General features: G+C 55.9%; 3 protein-coding genes across 4 annotated transcripts in view; 2 read left to right on the top strand and 1 right to left on the bottom strand.

Moving 5' to 3' along the window:
- Positions 1-22,951, top strand: part of ARHGEF1 (Rho guanine nucleotide exchange factor 1) — a 96,617-nt gene extending 73,666 nt beyond the window's left edge. Inside the window, exon 15 of the transcript XR_009209347.1 lies at positions 22,940-22,951. The gene's annotated coding sequence lies outside the window, so the exon portion shown is untranslated. The remainder of the gene's footprint in view (positions 1-22,939) is intronic.
- Positions 1-27,992, bottom strand: ATP1A3 (ATPase Na+/K+ transporting subunit alpha 3). Of its 2 annotated transcripts, none has more exons than XM_032172743.2 (23): positions 27,820-27,992; positions 22,580-22,705; positions 22,422-22,481; positions 21,711-21,914; positions 19,843-19,956; positions 19,591-19,725; positions 18,951-19,068; positions 18,562-18,830; positions 15,286-15,484; positions 15,100-15,209; positions 14,841-14,975; positions 11,946-12,138; positions 11,483-11,658; positions 11,268-11,404; positions 9,763-9,913; positions 9,192-9,360; positions 3,878-4,032; positions 3,675-3,798; positions 2,925-3,070; positions 2,277-2,407; positions 1,093-1,194; positions 680-771; positions 1-396 (listed from the first exon to the last, which is right to left on the bottom strand). In XM_032172743.2, the coding sequence occupies exons 1-23, from the start codon at positions 27,823-27,825 to the stop codon at positions 368-370; spliced, it is 3,081 nt and encodes a 1,026-aa protein (XP_032028634.1). In that variant the 5' UTR covers positions 27,826-27,992; the 3' UTR covers positions 1-367. The 2 variants fall into 2 exon arrangements, with proteins under 2 accessions (XP_032028634.1, XP_032028637.1); XM_032172746.2 differs by having other exon boundaries at positions 22,580-22,666.
- LOC116480610 (carcinoembryonic antigen-related cell adhesion molecule 1-like) overlaps positions 1-27,995 on the top strand; it is a 1,172,951-nt gene that overhangs the window by 158,479 nt on the left and 986,477 nt on the right.

Raw genomic sequence — 27,995 nt, 5'->3', positions numbered from 1 at the left:
CACACACACCGCTTCTCTCTCCCCACTGATATATTTGATAATTGTCCAGAACCAGAGATGGCATCAGCCGGGGGGCTGAAGGGGAGTAAAAAAGAGCCCAGGGAGGTGGCTGGGGCCGGAGGAATGGATAGAGGGGTGAGGAGAGGGAGAGAAACTGACACAGAAAAGAGAGAGGAGAGAGGCTTGGGGCAGGGGAGAGAAGCCAGCCAGAGTGGGGGCAGCAGGAGATAGTGGAGGGGGTGGGGGCCAAGGTGGGGCCACAGGGAGAGAGGGCTCCTCCCCCCAGAATACAAAATTGGGGGGACTGGCAGGGGTGGTCCTGGGCCTGGGGGACGGGGAAGAGATGGGCGATGTGGTGGGGCTGAGGTCAGTAGTAGGTTTCCTTCTCCACCCAACCTGGAGAGACAAAGAAGGAAAGAAAGAGACAGAGTAAGAGATGGAGAGAGACAGGCAAGGCGAGCCGCCCAGCAGAGAGAGGGACAGAGAGGGAGAGAGACAAGGAAACCACACAGACAGAGACCCGTGAGAAGACAGATCGGGGGCCTGGAGAGATGGGAAGAGACAGAAGAGTGGGAACCAGGTGGCAGAGCCATCCAGCAGGGCGAGGGGAGCCTGGGACCAGCTTCCTGAGACCCTGCTGCCCCCCGCCCTCCTCGGCTGCCTTGCCGAGCCCCCTCACCCCCTGGGTTCCTGCGCAGGATGAGTTTGCGGATTTCATCGTAGACGAAGATGAGGAAACTGTAGGGGAAGGCACAGAACCACCAGCTGGGCCTGCGGAGGGGAGAGCAGGAGGGCTTGAGTGCGGGGCCCTAACGAGAGGCAGAGCTTCAGGGGACAGGAGGGGACGCAGTGGGGCAGTCTCCCAGGATCCTTTGTGCTCACAGGTGGAGGGTGCCCTGGGCGGGGCTGGGGCCTGGGGTCTGCGGAGTAACCCATGGTGGGAGCAGCCCATGGGGGAGGCTCGGGGGCATCAGAATGGGGACTGCAGTGGGGACACCAGGGGAGGTGGGGCCTGAGGTTCAGGCTGAGTCTAAGGGAAGGCTCCGTGGCAGGCGCTGGCGTGGGCAGGGCTGGGGGCAGCGGGGCACTCACTTGAGAGGGTACATGCGCAGGGCCACGTCCATGCCGGGGCAGTAGGACAGGAAGGCAGCCAGGGCCGTCTCCTCAAACAGCCCGAAGATCAGGATCTTGTTCCTGGAGGCACAGAAGGGCAGGGCTGGGCCCAGAGAGCACCCACCCTGCACCTGCCACCCCATAGAGACAGGGGGAGGCACAGTGCAGACACCCAGAGACAGCAGCACAGACACAGAGACAGAGAGGCAGAGACATAGGGAGAGACAGAGATGGAGAGACATGCCCCAACAGAGAGAGACAGATAGAGGCAGAGTGATGGTGACACAGAAAGAGGCAAAATACAGGGACAGACACAGAGAGGGACAGACACAGAGACAGGGACAGAGACAGGGACAGACACAGACAGGGACAGACACAAAGACAGACACAGAGAGGGACAGACACAGAGACAGGGACGGAAACAGACACAGAGACAGGGACAGAAACAGACACAGAGAGGGACAGACACAGAGAGGCACTGGTATAAAAAGAAAAGGCCAGGGGCACCTCTACCACACACACAGAGGCTGAGAGAGAATCTAGGACACACAGCACCCCTTGAGGGAAAATCAGTGCAGTGGCAAAATCCAAAACAGGCTGGGCATGGTGGCTCACACCTGTAATCCTAGCACTCTGGGAGGCTGAGGCAGGAGGATTGCCTGAGCTCAGGAGTTTGAGACCAGCCTGGGCAACATGGCGAAACTCTATTAAAAATACAAAAAATTAGCCGAGCCCGGTGGTGCACACCTGTAATCCCAGCTATTTGGGAGGCTGAGGCATGAGAATTGCTTGAACCTGGGAGGCGGAGGTTGCAGTGAGCCGAGATTGTGCCACTGCACTCCAGCCTGGGCAACAGAGCAAGACTCTGTCTCTAAATAAATAAATAAATAAATAAATATTAGCCATATATGATGGTGCACGCGGTAGTCTCAGCTACTCAGGAGGCTGAGGTGGGAGGGTCACTTGGGCCCAGGAGGTCGAGGCTGCAGTGAGCTACGATTACACCACTGAACTCCAGTCTGGGTGACAGAGTGAGACCCTGCCTCAACAAAGCCACAAAAAACCAAAGCAAGGACACAAGAGGAAGTACACAGACAGACAGACAGACAGACACTTGGACAGGACAGATGGCTGTACAGTCACCATGTGCCCCTGGCCCTCACTTCATGCCCTGCTGGAAGACCGAGTTCCTCCGGGTCTTGCAGATGATCAGATCGGCCCACTGGACGACTACAATGCTCACAAAGAAGGCCGTGTGGCAGGTGAACTCCACCACCTTCCTCTGCTCGTATGTCTGCAGGAGCGGTGACCAGGGCACGGGACGTCAGTTGGTGGCACTGCAGCCCTAGCCGCCACACCGACATTCCGGTGCTCTTTGTCCCACCCCACCCTGCATGGGGTCCCCAGGGCCTCAGGTATGTCTTCCTTCTGCAGGCTCATAGTCCCGAGGGAGGAGTCAGGAGATGTACAAGGAAGGAGAAAGGTTAATGGTGATCTCACCGTCCACCAGGGGCCAGGGAGGAGGATAAGGACCCTGTGGGCCTCCCAAGGAGGAAGACAGCAGCTGAGCTTTGAAGGGACAGACAGAGGTGGGGAAGAAGGCCTGGCAGGGCAGAGAGCTTAGGTAGTGGGACACAAGGCTCCAGACGGGCTGGGCCAAGGGCATCCAGGAAGCCCCAGGTGCCCAGCAAAGGCCTTGACGCTGCCATGGGAGACTGAGGGGCCATCGTAGGAAGTGGCCATGCATGGCTGGAACAGCTCGCCCCGGGGATCTTATGGTGGGCAGGGACACAGCACCCTCCCCCACTCACCCACTGCTGCCCGTAACTGTCCTCCAGGTCATTGACTGTGCGGTCATCCCAGTTCAGCCGGATGCCCACCAGGTTGCCAGGCAAGAAGCCATTTTCTGCCAGGATCACAAAGTAAGAGAAGAAGCCACCAAGAGCCTGGATCATTCCTGGAAGGAGGAGAGAGGATGCAGAGGAGAGGCTCAGGTTGGGGCCGGCAGCCAGCCCAGGGCACCTCAGAGGGCCCAGAGGCCCCCTTGGAAAGGGGAGTATGCCCTCCTGGCCCTGTTATCTGGACACTGGTTCCCAGAGGGTGACCTGAGGTCTCACTTGGTGGTGAGGCCCTGAGATGGGTGGGCCACCTGGGACAGGGGCTTTGGAGAGGGGGCTCTCCCAGAGGGATAACCCGGAGCCCCTCTCCCACCTGACCCAGGCCACCTAAACATCATGAATTCTTGGGGGATCCGCCGCTTGAGCTCCCTATGCAGGAATGACCTCCCTGGGCCTGGGACCACCGCCATGAAGTCTCTGCTTGCTGGGACAGCCCCCAAGCGTGGCTGCTCCACTCCTCTGGGGCTCTGCACACATCAGCAGCAGAGAGGAGGAGGTGGAGAAGGATGGGGTGCAGACCCTGCCCTCAGATAGCTCACTGGTTGGTCCTGTCCACGTCTGTTCCCCTGAGTCAACGCCAGGGTCCCAAGCACCCACGGTGGGCCAGGCACTGCTCTAGGCCCGGCACTGGGCAGTAAGGAGATGGAGTCCCCGGTGCCTCACCGATCTGCCCATAGGCCATGCTGATGAGTCTCTCATTGACCAACTTGTCCGTCCGCGGGTTCCTGGGCTGTCTCTTCATGATGTCGCTTTCGGCAGCCTCGTACGCCAGTGAGATGGCAGGGACCTGGGCGGAGGAGGCCAGGTGAGCCGGGGAGGGGAGGACTCCACCCTCCTGGGCCCCAAGGGTGGCTGCCAGGGCTCACCATGTCGGTGCCCAGATCGATGCAGAGGATGGTGATGGTGCCCAGGGGCAGCGGGATGTTGGCCATGATGAACAGCAGGAAGGGCGTGATCTCTGGGATGTTGCTGGTCAGGGTGTAGGCGATGGACTTCTTTAGGTTGTCGAAGATCAGGCGGCCTGTGGCACGGGCAGGCTCAGAGCAGGTGCCCATGCCAGGGAGCCCTACTCCCTCTGCCCCTCCTCTGCCCCCATCCAGTGTCTTTTTTTTTTTTTTTTGAGACGGAGTCTCGCTCTGTCACCCAGGCTGGAGTGCAGTGGCGCCATCTCGACTCACTGCAAAGCTCCACCTTCCAGGTTCATGACATTCTCCTGCCTCAGCCTCCCGAGTAGCTGGGACTACAGGCGCCCACCACCATGCACGGCTAATTTTTTTGTATTTTTAGTAGAGACGGGGTTTCACTGTGTTAGCCAGCATGGTCTCAATCTCCTGACCTCGTGATCCGCCCTCCTCAGCCTCCCGAAGTGCTGGGATTACAAACGTGAGCCACCACACCCAGCCTGTCCAGTGTCCTCTTCTACCCCCCACAGCCCACCCACCATTTTTTTTTCTTTTTGGGACAGGGTCTCACTCTGTTGCCTAGGCTGCAGTGCAGTGGCACGATCACAGCTCACTGCAACCTCGACTCCCAGGCTCAAGTGATCCTCCTGCCTCAGCCTCCCATGTAGCTGAGACTACAGGCATGCACCACCACATCCAGCTAATTTTTGCATTTTTAGTAGAGACAGAGTCTCACCACTTTTCCTAGGCTTGTCTCTAATTTCTGGGCTGTGATTCCATCTCGGCCTCCCAAAGTGCTGGGATTACAGGCCTAAGTCTCCACACCTGGCCCCTCACCCACCTACCTTTCCACATAAACATCCAACCACATCGCCTTTGTCGAAATATTCTTGAAATAACCACTTTGGAAGATGGTTTCGGAGTTTCTATCAAACATCCCCCACCTCATCGACCGAGTAATCTGACTCTTAGGTTTTATACTCAAAAGAGAGGAGGACTGTTTATGCCCAGCAAAAAGCAAGTATGAGAATGTTCACCGTAGCACCACTCATCAGAGCCAAAAGCCAGAGTCAGCCCCATGTCCATCAACAGGTGAGGGATGAATAAACCACGGTACATCCACGCAGTCAAATACTACACAGCAAGAAGGGGCGAGCTATGGACACAACTCCGCAGCTGGACCTTGGATCCCGTGCTGAGTGACACGAGCCAGACACAAAAGCATTCTTAGCATCCAACTCCAACTGGAGCAGGCTCAGCACCCGTCTCTGGGCTAAGAGTCAGGATAACAGTTATGTCTAGGAGGAGGGATATAGACTGGAAGGGGAGCAGACAAAACCTAAATGGGGGGCTGGAACGGTTCTCTATCTTGACTGGAGTCTGGTGGTTGCATGGCTGTGTACATGTGTAAAAATTTATACACCCTGTCTGGTTGAATATTTTATTGAGATATAATATGCCCAACTCACTGTATGCATGCCATATCTCAATAAATATTCAACCAGTACAGGGTGTCTAAAGTAAACAAAATAAAGATTAACCCAGGCCAGGCGCTGTGACTCGTGCCTGTAATCCCAACATTTTGGGAGGCTGAAGCAGGAGGATTGCCTGAGATCAAGAGTTCGCGACCAGCCTGGCCAACATGGTGAAACCCTGTCTCTACTAAAAATACAAAAATTAGCTGGGCGTGGTGGTGGGCACCTGTAACCCCAGCTACTTGGGAGGCTGAGGCAGGAGAATCATTTGAACCTGGGAGGCAGAGGTTGCAGTGAGCCAAGATTGTGCCATTGCACTCCAGCCTGGGCAACAGAGCAAGACTCCATCTCAAAAAAATAAAATAAAATAAAATAAACATTAGCCAGGCATGGTGGCTCGAGCCTGTGGTCACAGCTGTTGGGAGGCTGAGGTGGGAGGATCACTTGAGGAGGTCAAGGTTGCAGTGACTGATGATTGCAGCACTGCGCTCCAGCCTGGGCAACAGAGTGAGACCTTGTCTCTAAATAAATAAATAAGTAAAAAGATTAGCCCATGAACAATGAGGTCAATCGTTAAGAAAGAACAGGCCGGCACGGTGGCTCACACGTGTAATCCCAGCACTTTGGGAGGCCGAGGTGGGTGGATCACGAGGTCAGGAGATCGAGACCATCCTGGCCAACATGGTGAAACCCCGTCTCTACTAAAACACAAAAAATTAGCTGGGTGTGGTGGTGTGTGCCTGTAGTTCCAGCTATGGGGGAGGCTGAGGCAGAAGAATCGCTTGAAGCTGGGAGGTGGAGGTTGCAGTGAGCCAACATCACGCCACTGCACTCCAGCCTGGCAACAGAGCAAGACTCCATCAAAAAAAGGGAAGGGAGGGGATGGGAGGGGAGGGGGAACAAAGGAAGGGGAAGGAAGGAAGGGAGGAAGGAAGGAAGGGAGGAAGGGAGGAAAGAAGGGAGGGAGGGAGGGAGGGAGGAAGGAAGGAAGGGAGGGAGGGAGGAAGGAAGGGAGGGAGGCAAGGGAAGGAGAAGCAGGCTGCCTGTGGTGTGGCTGCTTTGATTGCTTTGATGGCTCTTGCATAGCAATAAGAGCTTGGGCCGCTCCCACCTGATATTCTCATTCCCTGCATTGTGCTCTTCTCCACAAACTAGGGGTTTCTCATCCTAAAATATTTATGGATGAAATGATGACTTAAATGTGCATCAGCATAATCCAGTGTGTGTTCCAGGGGGTGGGGAAGAAACAAGGTGTGCGGTGCACTGATTGCCGCTGCAGCTGGGATGGAGGCGCAGGGGCCCACTGTGCCTTTGCTCTACTTTTGGGTATATCTGGAATGCCCCCTGATGGAAGTTATTTTGTTTGTTTGTTTGTTTGAGACAGGGTCTCGGATCTTGCTCTATCTCCCAGGCTGGAGTGCAGTGGCGCCATCATAGCTCACGGCAGCCTCGATCGCCCAGGCTCAAGTGATCCTCCTGCCTTAGCCTCCCGAGTCGTTGAGACCACAGGTGTGTGCCACCACGCCCTGCTAATTTTTAAAATTTTTTTATCTTTGACGTCTTAATTTGTTGTACAGGTGGGTCTTGAACTCCTGGGCTCAAGCGATCCTCCCACCCTGGTCTCCCAAGGTGCTGGGATTATAGGCGTGAGCCCCCATGCCCGGCCCCTGACGGAAGTTAGATATTTCTTCTCTCACTTCAGAGAGGCCTTCCCTGTCCACCCCATCTGGGCAGGACCCTCACTATGATCTATCACAGTGGCCTGCTTTCCTGCTTTCTTCGGGGCATATATCACAATTTGTAATTACGAATCTGTTAACTTGTTTAAGGCTGTCTCTCCAGCCCCAGGAGAACAGGGACGGTGTCTGCTCTGCTCACAGCTGCCTCCCAAGCTTCCAGCATGATGCACAAGATTCAGAAGGAGCGGACGGCTGTATCTGAGGCAGTGTGTGTACTGTGTATGCATAGATGTCTTGGGGAGGCCAGGCATGGTGGCTCATGCCTGTAATCCCAGCAAATTGGGAGGCCAAGGTGGGAGGATTGCCTGAGCCCAGGAGTTGAAGACCTGGCTGGGCGAGGTGGCTCACCCCTGCAATCCCAGCACTTTGGGAGGCCGAGGTGCGGGGATCACTTCAGGTCAGGAGATCAAGACCAGCCTGGCTAACATGGTGAAACCCCATCTGTACTAAAAATACAAAAATTAGCCTGGTGTGGTGGCATGCACCTGTAATTCTACCTACTCAGGAGGCTGAAGCAGGAGAATCGCTTGAACCCAGGAGGTGAAGGTTACAGTGAGCCGAGATTGCATGCCCGTACTCCAGCCTGGGTGACAGAATGACTCTGTCTCAAAAAAAAAAAAAAAAAAAAAAAAGACTAGCCTGGGCAACATGGCGAAACCCCATCTGTACAAAATCTTAAAAATCAACCAGGTGTGGTGATGCATACCTGTAGTCACAGCTACTTAGGGGCCTGAGGCAGGAGGATCGATTAAGTCCAGGAGGTAGAGGCTGCAGTGAGCCATGATTGTGCCACTGCACTCCATCCTAGGCGACAGATTGAGACCCTATCCCCGCCCCCTCCCCCCCAAAAAAAAGATGTCTCTTGGGGGGATAAGAAGGTGTTAACCATGGTTTCCTCTGGGATATAGGAGACAAGGGCTGAGGACATTTAATCTGTTACTCTGGGCTCAGCTTTGCTGTTTGAATTCTCTTTTACCATGAACTACTTTTTACACCAGAGACATTTCAAATAGGAGAGATAAATTGGAAGAAAATCCACCAAGGCATGAACCGTGATTATTTCTGGATGGCGAGGTTATGGGTGATTCCACTTTTTTCTTGAATGCTTTTCTGCATTTGTCTATAACTATCATGAATTAATTTGATGATCAGAATAAATCTGAATGTGAACCAGCCCTTCTGTGGCCTCGTCCAGACCTGTCAGGAGGTGGTGCCTGTCGGCTCTGCAGCCCCCACCTCAGCAGCAACACCAGCCTCAGACCCAGCCCCTCACACCGCCTTGCCTGTGTACCAGTTCCTCTGCCTGAGACTCCCTGGCACTAGTCTATGTGGACGTCACAGCATGGCCCCTGACTTGGCTCAGCCATCCCTGTCCACTCTGGGAAGCTCCCTTGACCCCCAGCCCAGGCTGGCAGAGGGGCCCCCTGAGGGGGCCCACCTGTCTCCCCCAGGGTCCCTGGCTTCCCCGTGGTTGGGCTTGAGAATTTTTTTTTTTTTTTTTTTTTTGAGACAGAGTCTCGCTCTGTCCCCCAGGCTGGAGTACAGTGGCGTGATCTTGGCTCACTGCAAGCTCCACCTCCTGGGTTCACTCCATTCTCCTGCCTTAGCCTCCCGAGTAGCTGGGACTACAGGCACCCGCCACAATGCCCGGCTAATTTTTTTTATTTTTAGTAGATGGGGTTTCACCGTGTTAGCCAGGATGGTCTCGATATCCTGACCTCATGATCCGCCTGCCTCGGCCTCCCAAAGTGCTGGGATTACAGGTGTGAGCCACCACGCCTGGCTGAGAATATCTTTAAAAAGCCTCCAAGTCAGCTTCACCCACCAGATGGGGCCTGGGCTGCATGATGCAGGGACCCTGAAGTGTGTCAGCTCAGTCCTGCCCAGGGGAGCTCCCGACCCCACAAGAGAAGAAGACAGAAAAGGACAGGCTCAAGCTCCTCCAGGGCCAGGAGAGCTGTGGTCTCTGCTACACATCCCTCTGCAGCCCTAGCCAGTTCCCCTTGCTGGTCTCAGGCCTCCGGTAGTGACCGTGGTTTCCAGGGCCACCCCTGGCCAACTCACCCTCCTCCACCCCTGTGACGATGGAGGCAAAGTTATCGTCCAGCAGGATCATGTCGGCTGCCTGCTTGGAGACGTCAGAGCCAGCGATGCCCATGGCCACCCCAATGTCGGCCTTCTTCAGAGCGGGGGAGTCGTTCACACCATCCCCGGTCACAGCCACAATTGCACCCTGGAGGGAGAGAGGGTCAGGATGACATCCAGAGGCCAGGCCCCAGAGTCCCCTCCCTCAGATCCAGAAGCCCAAGACCCCAGCCCCCTCCTCCTTCAGACCTAGAAGTTCAGGTCCCCAACCTCCTCTTCCCCTCAGACCTAGGAGTTCAGGCCCCCAGACCTTCCTCCCTCAGACCCAGGGGTCCAGACCCCCAGACTCTCCTCCCTCAGACCGAGGGGTCCAGGCCCCCAGCCCCTCCTCCCTCAGACCCAAGGGTCCAGGCCCCCAGCCCCTCCTCCCTCAGACCCAAGGGTCCAGGCCCCCAGCCACCCCCCCTCAGACCCAAGAATCCAGCCCCTGGCCTCAGTGAGGACCCAGGAGTCAAGGCCCCGTCCCCTCCTCTGCGGGAGCACAGCCCACCTGTCTCTGACAGCCCTCCACAATGATGAGCTTCTGCTGGGGGGACGTGCGGGCGAAGACGATCTCGGTGTGATTCTGCAGGATCTCGTCGATTTGCTCGGAAGTGAAGTCCTTGAGGTCGGTGCCGTGGATCACGCAGGCCTTGGCATCCCTGGGAAGAGCAGAGAGGGCGATGGCTGAGGTCAGGGTGTGTGAGGAGTGGCAAAGTGATCCCTGAAGGACAGAGAAACAGAGGGGCCAGCTCCACAACCAGGAGAGCCAGAGGACCAGGGGCTGGGGGAGGAGGCCTCTGGGGGAAGCAGGGGAGAAGGGGGCTACTGCAGCAGAGCATGCGGGCAGACCTGCGGAAGGACTTCGGGGCAGTGGATTTATTTATTTATTTATTTATTTATTTTTGAGATGGAGTCTCGCTCTGTCATCCAGGCTGGAGTGCAGTGGTGCAATCTCGGCTCACTGCAACCTCTGCTTCCTGGGTTCAAGCGATTCTCCTGTCTCAGCCTCCCTAGTAGCTAGGATTACAGGCACCCACCACCATGCCTGGGTAATTTTTTAAAATTTTTGGTGGAGATGGGGTTTTGCCATGTTGGCCAGGCTGCTCTCGAACTCCTGACCTCGAGTAATCCACCCGCCTCGGCCTCCCAAAGTGCTGGGATTACAAGTGTGAGCCACTGCGCCCGGCCAAGGGGCAGTGGATTCAGAGGAACGGAGATACCGTGGACAAGCAGAAGGGAGGCAGAGTCAGAGATAGGCATGAGGTTGGGAAAGTCGAAGAAGTCAGAAAAACAGAACAGAAAAGAGACAAAGACAGACAGACAGGAAAAAAGAGAGACAGACACAGAAGGACTGGATTCTACTGAATCCTCTGAGATAGGAATTATTAGTAGCCCATTTTAGAGATGTGCAAACTGAAGTTCATGGATGCTAAAGGACTTGCCCAATGTCACACAGCTTGTGAGCAGTAAAAGCTGGGATGCAGGCCGGGCGCGGTGGCTCACGCCTGTAATCCCAGCACCTTGGGAGGCCGAGGTGGGTGGATCACCTGAGGTCAGGAGTTCGAGATCAGCCTGGCCAACATAGTGAAACCCCATCTCTACTAAAAATACAAAAAAAAAAAAAACAACAACATTAGCGGGGCATGGTGGAAGGCCCCTGTAATCCCAGCTACTCAAGAGGCTGAGGCAGATAATTGCTTGAACCCGGGAGGCGGAGGCTGCAGTGAGCTGAGATTGCCCCACTCCACACCAGCCCGGGTGACAGCAAGACTCCATCTCAAAAATAAAGAAAGAAAGAAAAGAAAAGAAAGGCTGGGATGCAAACCTATGCCTGGCTACCTCTGTGGCTGCAATGTCCCCACACCAGAGGGAGGGCCAGACCCAGGGCTTGGTCCATGAAGGAGTCCCAGAAAAAATGGGACGGGCAGTGCAGAGGGAGGTTGGGGGAAGCAGTCCCCCTGTGTCAACACCCTAGAGGGACGTCCAGGGCCCTGGCTGGGATGGGTGGCTCACCGGGGGTTAACCTGGCTGACGGGAATGTTGAGCCGGGCGGCGATGTCCTCCACAGTCTCGTTGCCCTCAGAGATGATGCCCACGCCCTTGGCAATGGCCTTGGCCGTGATGGGGTGATCGCCGGTGACCATGATGACCTGCAGGCATTGTTTTTTAGGGATGGCCTCTCCCGCCCCACACCTGGCCTTGCCTCCCCCAGCCACCCCAAGCCACACCTTGATGCCTGCGCTGCGACACTTGCCCACCGCGTCAGGGACGGCTGCCCGGGGCGGGTCAATCATGGACATGAGGCCCACGAAGCAGAGGTTGTCTGTGGTGAAGTTCACGTCATCACAGTCGAAGGCAAAGCCCTTGGGGAACTGCTCCTCGGGCAGGTAATAATGGCAGAAACCTGGTGGCAGGGAAGGGTTGGGGTGTGAGGGTTCCAGCCTGGGAACCTCCGCCCCACGCCCCTAGATGTCTGCATCGCCCGCATTCCATCTCCCCATCAGCAAGACGGCCGGTCAGCATTCATTTCGTAGGATGCCTTCCCCTCTCATCCATTCATTCATTCATTCATTCACTCATTCATTCATTTACAGTGCATTCTGGGAGGCCCTGGGCTGAGCCAGGCTTTGGGCAGCATCACAACCCTCCTTGCCCTCTAGGGACCCAAGAGCCTGCCCGGCAGCCTCGCACCAAGCACGCGCTCGCCCAGGCCGCCGAGCTCAAGGTAGGCGTTCTGGAAGGCCTCCTTCATCTCCTCGTCCAGAGGCTGCTCCTTGCCCTGTAGCAGGATGGTGGAGCAGCGGTCCAGGATGCGCTCGGGGGCACCCTTCATCACCAGCAGGTATCGGTTGTCGTTGGGGTCCTCGGTCTCATGGATGGAGAGCTGGGGACCGAGCAGAGGGTGGCGTGCCTGAGCCACACAAACACCAGAAAGCTCCCTGCCCCATCCTGTCCCCCATCCAGAGCCACGGGTGCCAGGATAGACCCACACCAGGGCTCCCCCAGAGGGGACACTCTCTCACAGAGACCCCTGCTCATTCCTGTCTGCTTCTGTCTATCTCATGGATATTTCTTTTTCTTTTCTTTTCTTTTTTTTTTTTTTTTTTTTTTTGAGACTGAGTCTCACTCTGTCACCCAGGCTGGAGTGCAGTGGCGTGATCTCAGCTCACCGCAACTTCCACCTCCTGGGTTCAAGCGATTCTCCTGCCTCAGCCTCCGGAGTAGCTTGGGATTACAGGCACCACCACCAAACTCAGCTAACTTTTGTATTTTTAGTAGAGACGGGATTTTGCCATGTTGGCCAGGCTGGTCTTGAGCTCCTGGCCTCAAGTGATCTGCCCTCCTCAGCCTCTCAGTGCTGGGATAACAGGCGTAAGCCACCGCGCCTGCGCTCCCCTCCCCCCAACCCCGTTTTTTTTTTTAAGACAGGGTCTCACCCTCTCACCCAGGCTGGAGAACAGTGGCGAGATCACAGCTCACTGCAGCCTTGACCTCCCAGGCTCATGCAATCCTCCCACTTCGGTCTCCCACGTAGCTGGGACCACAGGTCCACACCACCATGCCTGGCTAATTTTTTATAAAGACGTGCTCTCCCTATGTTGCCCACACTGGTCTCAATCTCCTGAGTTCAAGCAATCCTCCTGCCTTGGTCTCCCAAAGTGCTGGGATTAAAGGCATGAGCCACCACGCCCAGCTGTATGCTTCCATTTTTATGAAATGTCCAGAATAGGCAAATCCATATGGACAGAAAGTAGGTTAGTGGTTGCTTAGGGCTGGGAGTGTGGGGGAGGAGGGGGCGGGTGACAGCTGAGAGATGTGGGGTTTCTTTTTGGAGGTGATGAAAATGCTCTAAAATTGACTACGTGGACGGCTGCCTATATCTGCGAATATACTAAAACTATTAAATTATACACTTAGAGGGACGAGCTATGGTATGTTAATTATATCTTAATAAAGTTATTTTAAAAGCTCTGAGTCAACTCCTGTCTCTCTTTGGCTCAGAGCCCCCTGGAGGCTTGTGTGCTCCTCAGAGTCACAGCCAAGTCCTCTCCATGCCCATGGGGCCTGACAGGATCTGGCCAGCACCCACCACTCCCACCACGCTCCCTGGCTCCCAGCCCCTCCGCACTGGCTGGCTGGCGTTCAGATGCATCAGCACACTCCCGCCTCTGGGCCTTTGCACAGGCTATGCCAGCTACCAGAGCGTTCTTCCCCCAGACACCTGCAGGGCTCCCTCCCTCAGCACCACAACCACTACGATTACCTCCTCATGCCTTTGTTATTGTCTGTCTTCTAGAACCAGAGCGTAAGTCTCAGAGAGGGGGGACTTCACCATGTCACTCACTACTGTGTGTACACACAGCACCCAAAACAGGGCCTAACATGTGGTGGCTGCTCAAAAAATGTATACTGAATGGGCCGGGCATGATGGCTTATGCCTGTAATCCCAGCACTTTGGGAGGCCGAGGTGGGTGGATCACTTGAGGTCAGGAGTTCAAGACCAGCCTGGCCAACATGGTGAAACCCTATCAATACTAAAAATACAAAAACTAGCTGGGCATGGTGGTGCACGCCTCTAATTCCAGCTACTCGGGAGGCTGAGATACAAGAATCACTTGAACCCAGAGGCAGAGGTTGCAGTGAGCCAAGATCACACCACTGCCTTCCAGCCTGGGCGACAGAGCGAGACTCCATCTCAAAAAAAAGTTTACTGAGGCCAGGCACGGTGGCTCATGCCTATAATCCCAGCACTTTGGGAGGCTGAGGCAGGCAGCTCAGGAGGTCAGGAGATCGAGACCACCCTGGCTAACACGGTGAAACCCCGTCTCTACTAAAAATACAAAAAATTAGCTGGGCGTGGTGGCGGGTGCCTGTAGTCCCAGCTACTCTGGAGGCTGAGGCAGGAGAATGGTGTGAACCTGGGAGGCGGAGCTTGCAGTGAGCTGAGATGGTGCCACTTCATTCCAGCCTGAGTGACAGAGCGAAACTGTCTCAAAAAAAAAAAAAAGTTTGCTGAATAATTTAAAGTTGCTGCTCTGCCCCAAGAGGTCTCCTGCTTGTTCCCACTCTCTACTGTAGGAAAACTTTTTTTTTTTTTTTGAGTCAGGGTCTTGCTCTGTCACCCAGGCTGGAGTGCAGTGCGTGATGTAGGCTCTCTGCAGCCCCAACCTCCCTGGCTCAGGCAATCCTCCTGCCTCAGACTCCCAAATCGCTGAGACCACAGGCACATACCACCACACCTGGCTAATTAAAAAAAAAATTTCGTACAGATGGGGTTTTGCCATCTTGCCCGGGCTGGTCTCGAACTCCTGGCCTCAAGTGATCCTCCCACCTCAGCCTCCCAAAGTTCTGGTGTTAGAGGCGTGAGCCACCACGCCTGGCCTGCAGGAAGATCTTTACTCCTCAGCGTCTCACTCCAACAGACATCTGGCTCCCTCTCTCAAGCTTTCCCTGTTCCTCTCCCCACCAGGCGGGTATTATCATTCCCATTTTACAGATGGGAAAATCAAGGCTCTATGACACCTCTTTACAGGCATCATAAGGAACCTGAGGTCCAGGCTGGCTCTCCTGGAAAGCCCAGAGTACCTGGTATTTGTTGGTGGAATTGAAGGGAATCTCAGCCACTTTCTTGTTGCGTTCACGCATCAGCTTCACGGAGCCAGAGGACAGCTCGATGCACTTGAGCAGGGCAGACTCAGAGGCATCCCCGGCCACATCCCTCTGCAGGGAGAAAGAGTTGTCAGACCAGGGGGCAGCTGAGGGGAGGACACAGGCATGGCCGAGGTGAGGCCAGCTGAGGGGAGGACACAGGCATGGCCGAGGTGAGGCCAGCAGCTGAACCCACCTTGAGCACAGGGATGTTGTCCTGACCACCCTTGAAGACAGCGCGATTGCAGAGCCCGGCGATGTGAGACAGGGCCACCCAGGTGTGTGAACTCTTGTCAAATGAGGTCCCTGGGGGAGGCACGTGTGAGGGCCAGGGACTCCTGGAGCCAGGCCCCCATGGTCCTCACCTGGGGCCTGCGCTCACCTGACTGGTCCTCAGTGGTGTCAGCCTCGTGGATCTGGTTGTCAAACCACATGTGGGCGACCGTCATGCGGTTCTGAGTGAGGGTCCCTGTCTTGTCCGAGCAGATGGTGGACGTGGAGCCCAGGGTTTCTACAGCCTCCAGGTTCTTCACCAGGCAGTTCTTCCGGGCCATGCGCTTGGCAGTCAATGTCAGGCACACCTGGAGGACGAGCAAGGGCAGGCAAGTTACAGGGACAAGCCCGGCAGCAGGGTTGGATGAGTGACACGAGGGCCACAGCCCAGCTGCCCAGCCCCCAGAGAATCCTGAGGGCCTGGAAAAGAATGAGGCAGAACCCAGCAACGCCACCCCCAAGTTCAGACCAACAGAAACAGGGCAGAGACACCCAAAGACAGGGACTCAAATGCTCATAGCAGCCACACGCATAATAGCGCAAAACGGCTCACGCCTGTAATCCCAGCACTTTGGGAGGCCAAGGCGCAAGGATTGCGTGAGCCCAGGAGTTTGAGACTAGCCTGGGCAACACAGTGAGACTTCATCTCTAGAGATTTTTTTTTTTTCAATTAGCCAGGCATGATGTTACGAACCTGTAATCTTAGCTACTTGGGAAGCCGAGGCAGGAGGATCGCTTGAGCCCAGGAATTCAAGGCTGCAGTGAGCTACAATGGCACCACTGCACTCCAGCCCGGGCAACAGAGCAAGACTCTGTCTTAAAATATTGTCCGGGCCAGACGCGGTAGCTCACGCCTGTAATCCCAGCACTTTGGGAGGCCGAGGTAGGTGCAACCCTTGAGATCAGGAGTTCGAGACCAGCCTGGCTAACATGGTGAAACCCCATCCCTACTAAAAATACAAAAATTAGCAGGGCATGGTGGTACACGCCTGTAATTCCAGCTACTTGGGAAGCTGAAGCACGAGAATCCCTTGAACCCAGGAGGCAGAGGTTGCAGTGATCTGAAATCGTGACACTGCACTCCAGTCTGGGCAACAGAGTGAGACTCTGACGCAAAAAAAAAAAAAAAAAAATTGTCCAAAACTGCAAACTACTCAGATGTCCACTAACAGCAAAAAAGATAAATTGTGGACAATGGAATACTAACATTGATAAAAACAAATACATTACTGCTGCCTGCACCTGCATGGGTGAATGTCAAAAACATGTTCAGCCAAAAAGAGCCAGAAATGAGTTCATACTGAATTATTCCATTAATACGAAGTTTGAACACAGGCAAAGTTAATCTATGCTGTTAGCAGCCAGATTAGGGGTTACCCTTGGGTTGGGGGGCAGGGGCTAAATAAGGTCTTGAGGGGGCTTCAGGGAGACGCAGTCTCGTTGCAGCTGACGTAATTGTGTTCAGTTTGCCCCAAATCATCAGACTATATGTTCACAATATGCTTAATCCTTTGCGTATGAAAATGCATTTGACATAGGGTAGCATTCAACATAGCTAATACGGAAAACAGTAAACATTTTTTTTTTTTTTTCTGAAACACAGTCTTGCTCTGTCGCCCAGGCTGGAGTGCAGTGGCTCGATCTCAGCTCACTGCAACCTCCACCTCCCAGGTTCAAGCAGTTCTCGTGCCTCAGCCTCCTGCGTAGCTGGGATTACAGGTGCCCACCATCATGCCTGGCTAATTTTTGTATTTTTAGTAGAGACGGGGTTTTGCCGTGTTTGCCAGGCTGTCTTGAACTCCTGACCTCAAGTGATCCACCCACCTCGGATTCCCAAAGTGCTGGGATTACAGGCGTGAGCCACACTGCCCGGCCCTAATATGGAAAACTTCGCATAAAACATTAAGTCAAAGAATGAAAGAGGAGAATCGTATTTCTAGGATAGTCTCTGCCATGCACCTTGAAGACAGCATTTAGTCAATATGCTCACAGCTGTCAAGGGGAACCTCCCAGAGAACGGACTTCTGGGGTGAAGCTAGCAGCAAAGCAGCCAGAGGAAAACTTTTTAAAAATAATAATTATTATTATTATTATTATTTTCTGGAGATGTAGTCTCCCTCTGTCACACAGGCTAGAGTGCAGTGGCGCAATCATGGCTCACTACAGCCTCAACCTCCCGGGTCAGCCTCCCGAGTAGCTGGAACTACAGACATGTACCACCACCCTGACTAATTTTTAAATTTTTTTTTTTTTTTTTTAAGACAGAATCTCGCTCTTGTCGCCCAGGCTGGAGTGCAGTGGAACGATCTCAGCTCACTACAACCTCTGCCTCCTGGGTTCAAGCTATTCTCCTGTCTCAGCCTCCTGAGTAGCTGGGATTACAGGCACCTGCCACCACGCCTGGCTAATTTTTGTGCTTTTAGTAGAGACGGGGTTTTGCCATGTTGGCCAGTCTGGTCTCGAACTCCCGACCTCAGGTGATCTGCCCCCCTCAGCCTCCCAAAGTCTTGGGACTACAGGCGTGAGCCACTGCACCTGGCCTTTACATCTTTGTAGAGATGGGGTCTCACTATGTTGTCCAGGCTGGTCTCAAACTCCTGACCTCAAGCAGTCCTCCTGCCTCAGCCTCCCAAACTGTTGGGATTAAAGGCACGAGCCACTGCACCAGGCTTATTATTTTATTTTATTTATTTATTTATTTTATTTTTTTTTTATTTATTTATTTTTGAGAGGGAGTTTCACTCTTGTTGCCCAGGCTGGAGTGCAATGGCGCGATCTTGGCTCCCGGGTTCAAGTGATTCTCCTGCCTCAGCCTCCTGAGTAGCTGGGATTACAGGCATGCGCCACCATGCCCCACTAATTTTGTATTTTCAGTAGAGACAGGGTTTCACTATGTTGGCCAGGCTGGTCTTGAACTCCTGACCTCAGGTGATCTGCCCACCTTGGCCTCCAAAAGTGCTGGGATTACAGTGTGAGCCACTGCGCCCAGCCTCATTATTTTATTTTTTAACTTTTCATCATGAGCGTGCACTTCTTAATTTTGTAATTAAACTTAACAAGCAATAGGATTGTTGGCTCTTTACAGCTTGCCAGTGTTTCTCAAGATTTTCGTTTGTTTCTTTCTTTGATTGTTTGCTTTGTTAATGAGGCCCTCTGAGTCAGGCCCAAGTTGTCTTTCACAAGAACACTGTGATCCAGGCCCCCAGCCCCTTCTCCGACCCCAGGGGTCCAGACCCCAGCCCCTCATCCCCCAGACACACGAGTCCAGGCCTCCAGCCCCTCCTCTCTCGGGCTCAGGGGTCCAGGACCCCAGCCCCTCCTCCCTCAGACCCAGGAGCCCAGACCCGCAGGCCCTCCCCGCCCAGACCCAGGAGCCTGGCCTTACAGTGACAGTGGCCAGCAGACCCTCTGGGACATTGGCCACGATGATGCCGATGAGGAAGATGACAGCCTCAAGCCAGGTGTATCCGAGAATGAGGGAGAGGATGAAGAAGGAGACACCCAGGAAGACAGCCACGCCGGTGATGAGCTGGATGAAGTGCTCAATCTCGATGGCGATGGGCGTCTTGCCCACCTCCAGCCCTGATGCCAGGGTGGCGATGCGGCCCATGACAGTGCGGTCGCCCGTGGCCACGACCACGCCCCGAGCCGTGCCTGCAGGCCAGAGGGGTTAGGCTGAGGTGGGGTGGCTCAGGGAGGTTCTGGAGGCCCTGACCTCCTGGGACACGTCCCTGTGTCTGCCCCAGCTGTGTGTCTTCTCTGCACTCGCCTCACCTTCCACACAGTTGGTGGAAAAGAAGGTGATGTTCCGAGTCTCCAAGGGGTTGTCATGCGTGCAGTCGGGAGAGCGAGTCTGGGGCTCGGATTCGCCAGTCAGGGAGGAGTTGTCCACCTGGGGTAGGTGCAGCAGAGACAGGGTTCAGTCCAGGGCCTGGGACAGGAGGGTATTTGTGCAGAGGGCTTGGGGCTGAAGCCTGTGTGCCTGGAGATCACAGCTAGAAGCCTGGATGCCCGGTGGACGAGTGGTGTGTGGGAGGCCAGAGTCTGGGATCTTGAAGGTGGGGAAGGCACAGGGCTGCTGGCCAAGGTCTAGGATCCCTAAGGATCTCCGAAAGGTGAGGGCTGGGCCTGGACTCCTGACTGTTGGGTGAGGAGGGGGCCCAAGATCTAAACTCCTGGGTCTGAGGGAGGAGGGCCTGGGGGCCTGGACTCCTGGGTCTGAGGGAGGAGGGGTTGGGGCCTGGACTCTTGGGTCTGAGGGAGGAGGGGCTGGGACCTGGACTCCTGAGTCTGTGGGGGGAAGGGCTGGGTCTGGACCCCTGGGTCTGAGAGAGGAGGGGCTGGGGCTGGGCCTGGGCTCCTGGGCAGCCTGAGGGAGGGTAAAGCCGGGCCCCAGGCCCAGGCCCAGGCCCACCTTGCAGCCATGGGCTGAGATGATCCGCAGGTCAGCTGGCACTCGGTCTCCACCCTTGATCTCCACCAGGTCCCCAACCACCACCTCCTCAGCATTCACCTGCATCTTCTCACCTTCCCGGATCACCAGGGCTTGCTGAGATGGGATGGAGTAATGTCACCTCCCAGACTCCCTCTGCCTGGGGGTCATTGGGCCCAGCCCCTAGCCCATACACTAACACCCCCATATGGCCCCTTGCCGGGCACCCTTTACCTGTGGCACCATGTTCTTGAAGGACTCCATGATCTTGGAGCTCTTGGCCTCCTGGTAGTAGGAGAAGCAGCCAGTGATGATCACCACGGCCGCCAGCACGATGCCTAGATACAGCTGTGGGGAGATGTGGGGATGTTGATCAGGAGCCGCCCAAACCACTCCCCACCAATCCCTGCTCGCCTGGAGTCTGGGAAGGGAGCTTTGTGTCAATGGGAGTCTGTATTTGTGTGTCTGACCCCAAGTTGGTTATGAGGGTTGGTGTGTCTGAGTCTCTCCTGTTTGTGCTTCAGTCCCTCTTTCTGTAATGGTTGCGTTTGAATCTAAGGGTCTGTCGATTTTTTTTTTTTTTTTTTTTTTTGAGACTGTCTCACTCTGTCGCCCAGGCTAGAGTGCAATGGCATGATCTCGGCTCACTGCAATCTCTGCCTCCTGGTTCAAGCGATCCTCCTGCCTCAGCCTCCTGAGTAGCTGGGACTACAGGCGCGTGCCACCACACCCGGCTAACTTTGTGTATTTTTAGTAGAGATGGGGTTTCACCATGTTGGCTAGGATGGTCTTGATCTCCTGACCTTGTGATCCGCCGCCTTGGCCTCCCAAAGTGCTGGGATTACAGGCGTGAGCCACCGTTCCTAGCCCTTTTTTTTTTTTTTTTTTTTTTTGAGACAGGGTCTCGCTCTGCTGCCTAGGCTGGAGTACAGTGGCGCAATCTCAGCTCACTGTAGCCTCAACCTCCCAGATACAAGCAAACCTCCCAGATTCAAGCAATCCTCCCACCTCAGCCTCCGGAGTAGCTAGGACTACAGGTGTGCGCCACTAGGCCCGGCTATTTTTTGTATTTTTTTAGAGACTGGGTCTGTCTGGGTATGTTACTCAGGCTTCTGGAACTCCTGGTCTCAAGTTACCCTCCTGCCTTGGCCTCCCAAGGTGCTGGGATGACAGGCGTGAGCCACCATGCCCAATCTGGCCATCTATTTTGTGTGTGTATCTGTCCTCCTGCACGTGTTGAGTCTGGGATGCGGCTGTCTGTCGCTGTGTCTGTCTGACTGGCTGCATGCCTGACTTCACATTCTACAAGGCAGCTTCTTTGGTTCTCTGTGTGTGGATCTCTGTCTCTATGTCTCCAGCTCTGCCTCTCTGTGAGAGCTTATGTCTGAGACTGTTTAGATTTCAATATCTGAGGACACTCTCTGTGCCTGACTCTCATGTCTCTCTGTCACCAGGTTATGCCTGCATTGCTGTGTGTGTGTGTGTGTGTGTGTGTATGTGTGCGTCAGTGTGTGTGTGAATTTCTCTGTCAGTGTACGTCTGAGTCTGTGTCTGTTTCTGAATTAGGTGGCCATGTTTGAATCCACATCCTGGTGTGGCATCTGCATTGACCCTCCATGCACATGCATGTGTGTGCACACACACCTACCCAGGTGAGCATCTCTGTGTGACCAGTGTGTGGGTCTGTGTTACGCGCATGGGATCTGAGGCTCTATCTCGAATGTGTCCTTGTGTTATGGGGATGGGCCCTGATGTATCAGCAGCGGGGTGTGCCTGGGTCTCTATGTGACACTCACTCTGGGTATCTGTCAAGCCATGACCACCTGCTGGTGTCTGTTCTGAAGGCCGCTGAGGCCACACAGCCTTGGGACAGAGCCCCGGCTCACACGTCCTGCTGTGGGGACTTGGACAAGTTACCTGGCTTTTCTGAGCCTCAGTTTGCCTTGTATTTGATCTGGTTCTCTTGCTGGGTGATTGTGAGTTAGATGGGAAAAAGGGGGAGAGTGGGCTGTGAAAAGCCTGGAGGGATGGGAAGAAGTTGGGGTGCGGTGTCCGTAAATAAATGTGCAGGGCCTTGCGCTGGGCAGGGTCCAGGCACTCACATTGTCACCAGAAGGGTCATCCTCGGTGCCCGCCTGGATGCCGTAGGCCAGGAAGCAGAGGATGGCCCCGATCCACAGCAGGATGGAGAAGCCCCCGAAGAGCTGCCGGCAAAACTTGACCCACTCTGGTGTGGTAGGCGGTGGCGTGAGCGCATTAGGCCCATCCCGGGCCAGGATCTCCTGAGCTTTGCTGTGGGTCAAACCCTGAGGGACAGAGGACTCACACAGAACCCTCCCTGGGCAACCGTGGCACCCCAGGCCTTCACTAGACCCCCAGAACTTAAGACACCAGCCCCAGCCCCTCCTCCCTCAGGCCCAGGAGTCCAGGCCCCCAGCCCCTCCTCCCTCAGACCCAGGGGTCCAGGCCTCAGCCACTCCTCCCTCAGGCCCAGGAATCCAGGCCCCCAGCCCCTCCTCCCTCAGACCCAGGAATCTAGGCCCCAGCCCCTCCTCCCTCAGACCCAGGGGTCCAGGCCCCCAGCCCCTCCTCCTTCAGACTCAGGAGTCCAGGCCCCCAGCCCCTCCTCCCTCAGACCCAGGAATCCAGGCCCCCAGCCCCTCCTCCCTCAGTTCCAGGGGTCCAGGCCCCAGTCCCTCCTCCCTCAGTTCCAGGGGTCCAGACCCCAGCCCCTCCTCCCTCAGATCCAGGAGTCCTAGCCCCCAGCTCCTCCTCCCTAGTTCCCAGGGTCCCAGCCCACAGCCCAGCCGCACCTGCACACAGTCTGTGTTGTATTTCCGGCAGACCTCTTCCACTGACATCTTGTGCTCTGTCTGAGGAACAGGAGTTTGGGGGAGACGGTGAGTGCCTAGGCCAGCCAGGAACTGGCCAGGTTCTCTGGGAGGGTGTGCGGGCAGAGGATGGGGCTTACCATAGCCACCTCCTTCTTGAGGTCATCCAGGTCCCGGCGCTCCTTGCCCTTGTTCTTCTTGGGCGAGCCCTTGTCATCTTTCTTGTCCTGCGAGGTGGCGATACGATAGCTGTCAGAGCCACCAGACTGCGGGCGAGAAGGGGTTCCAGGGGGACACCGGCCCTCCGTGCCCCGGCTATCCTCCTGGCCGGTGCCCCTGCATCTCTGGGTGGGGGTCTCTGTCTGCCTCTCGGGGTCTCCCTGTGTCTCCCAGCGCCTCTGGGTAACTTCACCTCCCCTCTGCCTCTGGTGACTCTCAGGCCTCGTGAGTCTCATCTGCTCTGATTGGCTTCCCTGTCTCTGGTTCTGTGTGTCTCTGAGTCTCTGTCCCTGAAGGTCCCTGTCTGGCTTCTGCCTGTGTTTCTGTCTCTCTCTGTTTCTGTGCCCATCTTTGTGGGTCTCTCCCCTTCTGTGTTCTGTGTCTATGTGACTTTGTTTTCGTTTTATGAAACAATATCTTGCTCTGATGCCCAGGCTGGAGTGCGGCGATCACAGCTCACTGCAGCCTCGACTTCTGAGGCTCAGGTGATCCTCCCACCTCTGCCTCCTGTGTAGCCGGGACTACAGGTGTGTGCCACCATGCCTGGCTAATTTTTAATTTTTTTCTAGAGATGGGGTCTCACTATACTGCCCAGGCTGGTCTCTAACTCTTGGACTCAAGTGATCCTCCTGCTTTAGCCTCCCAAACTGTTGGGATTACAGGAATGAGCCACCGTGCCCCACCTCTATGTGACATTTTAACTCTGCTTCTGTCTCTTTTTCCCTCTCCCTGGCCCTGTCTAACCTCCTACGTATCTGTCTTTTTTTTTTTTTTTTGAGATGGAGTCTCGCTTAGTCGCCCAGGCTGGAGTGCAGTGGCATGATCTCAGCTCACTGCAAGCTCCGCCTCCCGGGTTCACGCCATTCGCCTGCCTCAGCCTCCTGAGTAGCTGGGACTACAGGCCCCCGCCACCACGCGCAGCTAATTTTTTTGTATTTTTAGTAGAGACAGGGTTTCACTGTGTTAGCCAGGATGGTCGAGATCTGACCTCGTGATCCGCCTGTCTCGGCCTCCCAAGGTGCTGGGATTACAGGCGTGAGCCACCGCGCCCATTCTCGTATCTGTCTTTTCTATGTCTCCATCTGTATCTCTATCTCTTTCTCCTCTGTCTGTCTCCCTTGATGTGTATCTCCAGGTCTGTTTGTGGCTCTTGGTCTTATTGCTTTGTTTCATCATCTCTCTGTCTCCTGTCTCTATCTCTCCATCTCTGTATCTCTGTCTTTGCAAGGCTGTTTCTCTCTCGATAGCTCTCTCTGTCTCTCTATCGCTCTGATCTCTTTATGTTGTCTCTGTCATTCTCTATCCTGACCCCAGTCTCTGGGTCTCTCTGCATGTGTCTTTCTATGATTTTGTCTCTCTCTGATCTCTGGTTCTTTCTGTCTCTCTGTCTTGCATGATGTCTGTCTCCATCTCTTGGCTGTGTCTCCCCAGGTCTGGCTGAGTTTCTGTCTCTCTGGGTTCTTATTTCCCTCTGAGTTGGCGTCTCAAGGATCAGTACTTTCTGTCTCTTTTTCCACCTTTCAGTCTGTCTCTCTCTGTCATTGTGTCTCTATCTTCATCTCTCAAGCTGTCTCCTCTGGGATGCTCACATCTCTCCCTACCTGTCTCTTTTCCTGTTTTCAACCTCTCTCTGTCTCTCTCTCTGTCTCTCTAATATCTCTCTCTGGGATCTGCCTATCTCTGTCTCTCTCTCTCTGGGATCTCCTCTCTATCTCTGTATCTCTCTTTCTCTCTCACTGTCACTAAGATCTCCTCTCTCTCTCTCCCTGTCTCTCTCGAATCTTCTGTCCCCCTCCTTCCCCATATATCTCTCATTCTCTTTCTCTCACTGCCTCATCCTGGAATTTTCCTCTCTATCTCTGTCTCTTTCTCCCACTGTCTCTCTCTGGGCTCTCCTCAATCTCTCTCTTTCTCCATATATATATGTGTGTGTGTGTGTGTGTGTGTGTGTGTACATATATATATGTCTCTTTTTGTAGGATCTTCCTCTCTTTCGCTTTCTGTCTCTGGGATCTTCCTCTCTCTCTCTGTCTCTTTCTCTCACTTTCTCTCTGGGATCTTATTCTCTATTTCTGTCTCTCTGAGATCTCCTCTCTCTGTCTCTGGAATCTGCCTCTCTCTGTCTCTGTCTCTCTCACTGTCTCCCTCTGGTACCTTCCTCTATCTCTGTCTCTGTCTCCCTGTCTCTGTCTCTCTCTGGGATCTCCCGTGTGTGGGGCCCATGGAGTGTCCTTAACAGAGGCTGGCTATGGCCAGGTTCCTGGAGGACAGAGCAGGAGAGTGAGAGGCAGAAGCCCTAGTCCTGGCTTGAGCTGCGCGTGGTGCGAGTGCCTGAAGTTCCAGTTTGGGAGCCTGGGCGGATGGGGAGGGCAGTGTCCGAGGCTGGTGGGAGGGGTGGGGCGAGGCTGGGTGCTGCAAGGGCCGCTGACAGGTCCTGCAGGCCCAGGGCCAAGCTGGGATCGGAGGCTCAGCGCGGCTCAGCGCTAATCTCCTCGTGACCTTGTAGAGGGCCTGAGCTGCCTGCTGTCTGCCCCCAGACCCAGAGGCTGAGTCGGAGGGTGGGGGTGTGCAGGGAGGGGCAGCAGCCTGGAAATCTGGGAGCCTCAAGAAGGGGTGCAGGGGGTGGGAAGGAGGCTTGGCCCCACGCCAGCCCTGCAGCAGCACTGCGTCTCAGACGCGGAGGCACAGAGGCTTGGGGGACGGGGAGACCATCTTTCATACTCCCCTGCAGTGCCGGGGGTGCCTCAGCTTTGCCCGATGGGGTAGACCCAGGACGGAGAGACATAGAGAGATGGAGAGATGTGGAGCTACAAAGGCCTGGGGTCAAGTCCTGTGCAGGAGGCCAGGAGAGGGGTGAGATGGGGGTCAGGAGAGAGAGCGGGAGAAAATCAGCTGCCCACCCAGAAACCTTAGTTGAAGGCTGGGAGCTGATGCTCCGGGCTCCATAAAAGCTAAGGGCTGGGCCGGACTCTCAGATCCTGAGGGAGGCTGGGGTCCTGGACCCCTGGGTCTGAGGGAGGAGGGGCAGGGTCTGGACTCCTGGGTCTGAGGGAGGAAGGGCTGGGGGCCTGGAATCCTGGGTCTGAGGGAGGAGGGGCTGGGCCTGGAATCCTGGGTCTGAGGGAGGAGGGGCTGGGCCTGGACCCTTGGGTCTGAGGGAGGAAGGGCTGGGCCTGGACCCTTGGGTCTGAGGGAGGAGGGGCTGGGGCCTGGACTCCTGGATCTGAGGGAGGAGGGGCTGGGGCCTGGACTCCTGGTCTGAGGGAGGAGGGACTGGGAGCCTGGGACTCCTGGCTCACCCTGGCCCTGGCCCTGGCCTTGGCTCCTGCTTGCCCTTGCCATAACCAGACCCCCTTGGGGGGCGGGCTCCCATCTGTTGGAGTGCAGAGCTGAGGCTTTCCCAGTCAAGGCAGGAGGCCCAGATGGGCGCGCTGCGGGGCGGGAGCACCTCCAAGGGTGGGGGCCACGCCTGTCTCGCTGTGGCCGCCTCTGCAGCTCCTTGCCATTTTCCATGCTGTCCGCCTCTCCCTGATCTGGCGCCAGTTCCCGCAGCCTCTGCGCCTGGGCCGGGCTCCCCTCCCCCTTGCAGGGGACCTGGCCCACATCTCTGGCCGTCCCTCCCTTGACCTCTCCCTTTGCCCTCTGCCTCCTCTTCCTGTCCCTCAGGCTGACTGTGGTTGCTGCTAGATAGGAAATATCGGTCCTTGTGTCTCTTCCTCTGAGCCTCAGTTTCTCATTTTCTCTCTCAATGTCTCTCCATGTGTCTCAGCCATGTCTCTCTGCTTGTCTCTGTCTCTTTGTCTCTATGTCTATGTCTCTGTCTCTTTCAGAGCATCTCTGTCTTTCCATGTGTCTCTGTCTTTCCTTCCCATGTCTAAGCTGCCTTCATTTCTCCTCTTGTCCCCACTCCTTTTCCTAAGACCACCTCCCTCTAACTTCCTTCTCTAGGGCTTTTAGCATCAGTCTTCTCCCAATCCATCCACAGCTTCTCTCCCTCCATCCCACTTACCTGACAGCTATCACTGACTACCCCTTTCTCCCTTCTGTCCCCTAGTCCTGCCCCAACCCTATCCTCCTTCCCAGCCCCCCGGCCCACCCTGCCCCACCCCACAGATCTGCAGCCCCATCCCCCACCTCCATCCCTGGGCCCATCAGCATTTATCCGCCATCTTTCTCCCCAGCCCTTCTATTCTCCCTCCACTGGACTCTCCCGCCCTCTTCATCCCACCTACCCCCACCCACCCCCTCCTCTCCTGATTCCCCCTCCCTTCAGCCCCGCCCCAGACACACAGGGAGGAATCCAGGGCTGCAGCAAGGGTCAGGTGGTCAGCCAGGGAGGGAGGCGGCATCTGCTGGAGAGACTCACAGACAGACAAGGACACACGGACACAGAGGCAAGGACACAGCCAGGCATGCACGCTCCCCACTACACAGTTGCACACGCACACCCTCAGCTGTGCACTCAGTCTCCCCACCGTGGCTCTCCTGTTCCTCTCCTCCTCCCAGCTTCCCATGCCTGCTCCCCTACATGAGGGGCTGCACACACACACACTGCAGCCCCAGGCTGCGACACTGCGGAGCCTACACGCACACACACACACACACACACACACACACACTGCGGAGCCCCCCCATCCAGGCCTGGAAGGAGAAAGAGAGGTCATCTGGTGTCCATCCCATAGCCTGGACCTATCCGCACCCTGCCAAGGAAGCAGGGGGGCCTCAATAACCCCAGACGCACTAACACCAGCTCTCACAGACACACCCAGACGCGATCGCAGACTTTCAGACACCACGGGGCCCACACACTGGCTGCCAGGGCCTGACAGTGCCAGCAGCTCTCATACGCACATGCAACTGTGCACATGCAACCACACAAGGTCAGGCGGAGATGCTCAGGGCTGGCTCACAACCTCGCGGATCCCCGCACACAAAGCCATGCCAACGTGCGCCACAGACCCCCCGCCGCCCCCTGCGGCCCCGCGCACACATTCGTAGCAGCCCCACGACCACATGGATTGGCCGGGTCAGCGGCTCCCCGGGTCTCGCAGGCCTGGCTCCGGAGCGCAGGGGTCCCGGTGCCCCCGCCCCTCGCGCACACCCAATGTCACCGGCCCCACAATGTCACACGGAAGTGGCGCCCAGCCGGCCCAGCACCTACCCCCATCTTGGCGGCTCCGCGGGGAGAGAGCCGGGCGGACGGGGCGGGGACCTCGGGGCGGGCTCAGGCGCAGGCTTGGGCTGGGGGCCTCTGCAGCGCCCGCGCCTCGGTCGGTGCGCGCGTCCGTCCGTCCGTCCGTCGGTCCCACCGGACAGAGGCTGCGGCGGCCGCCGCCT

This window comes from Hylobates moloch, unplaced genomic scaffold (genome assembly GCF_009828535.3).
Source record: "Hylobates moloch isolate HMO894 unplaced genomic scaffold, HMol_V3 SCAFFOLD_13, whole genome shotgun sequence".
NCBI lineage: Eukaryota > Metazoa > Chordata > Mammalia > Primates > Hylobatidae > Hylobates > Hylobates moloch.
The sequence above is the reverse complement of the archived record's forward strand: the minus strand, read 5'-3'. Positions and strand labels throughout refer to the sequence as shown.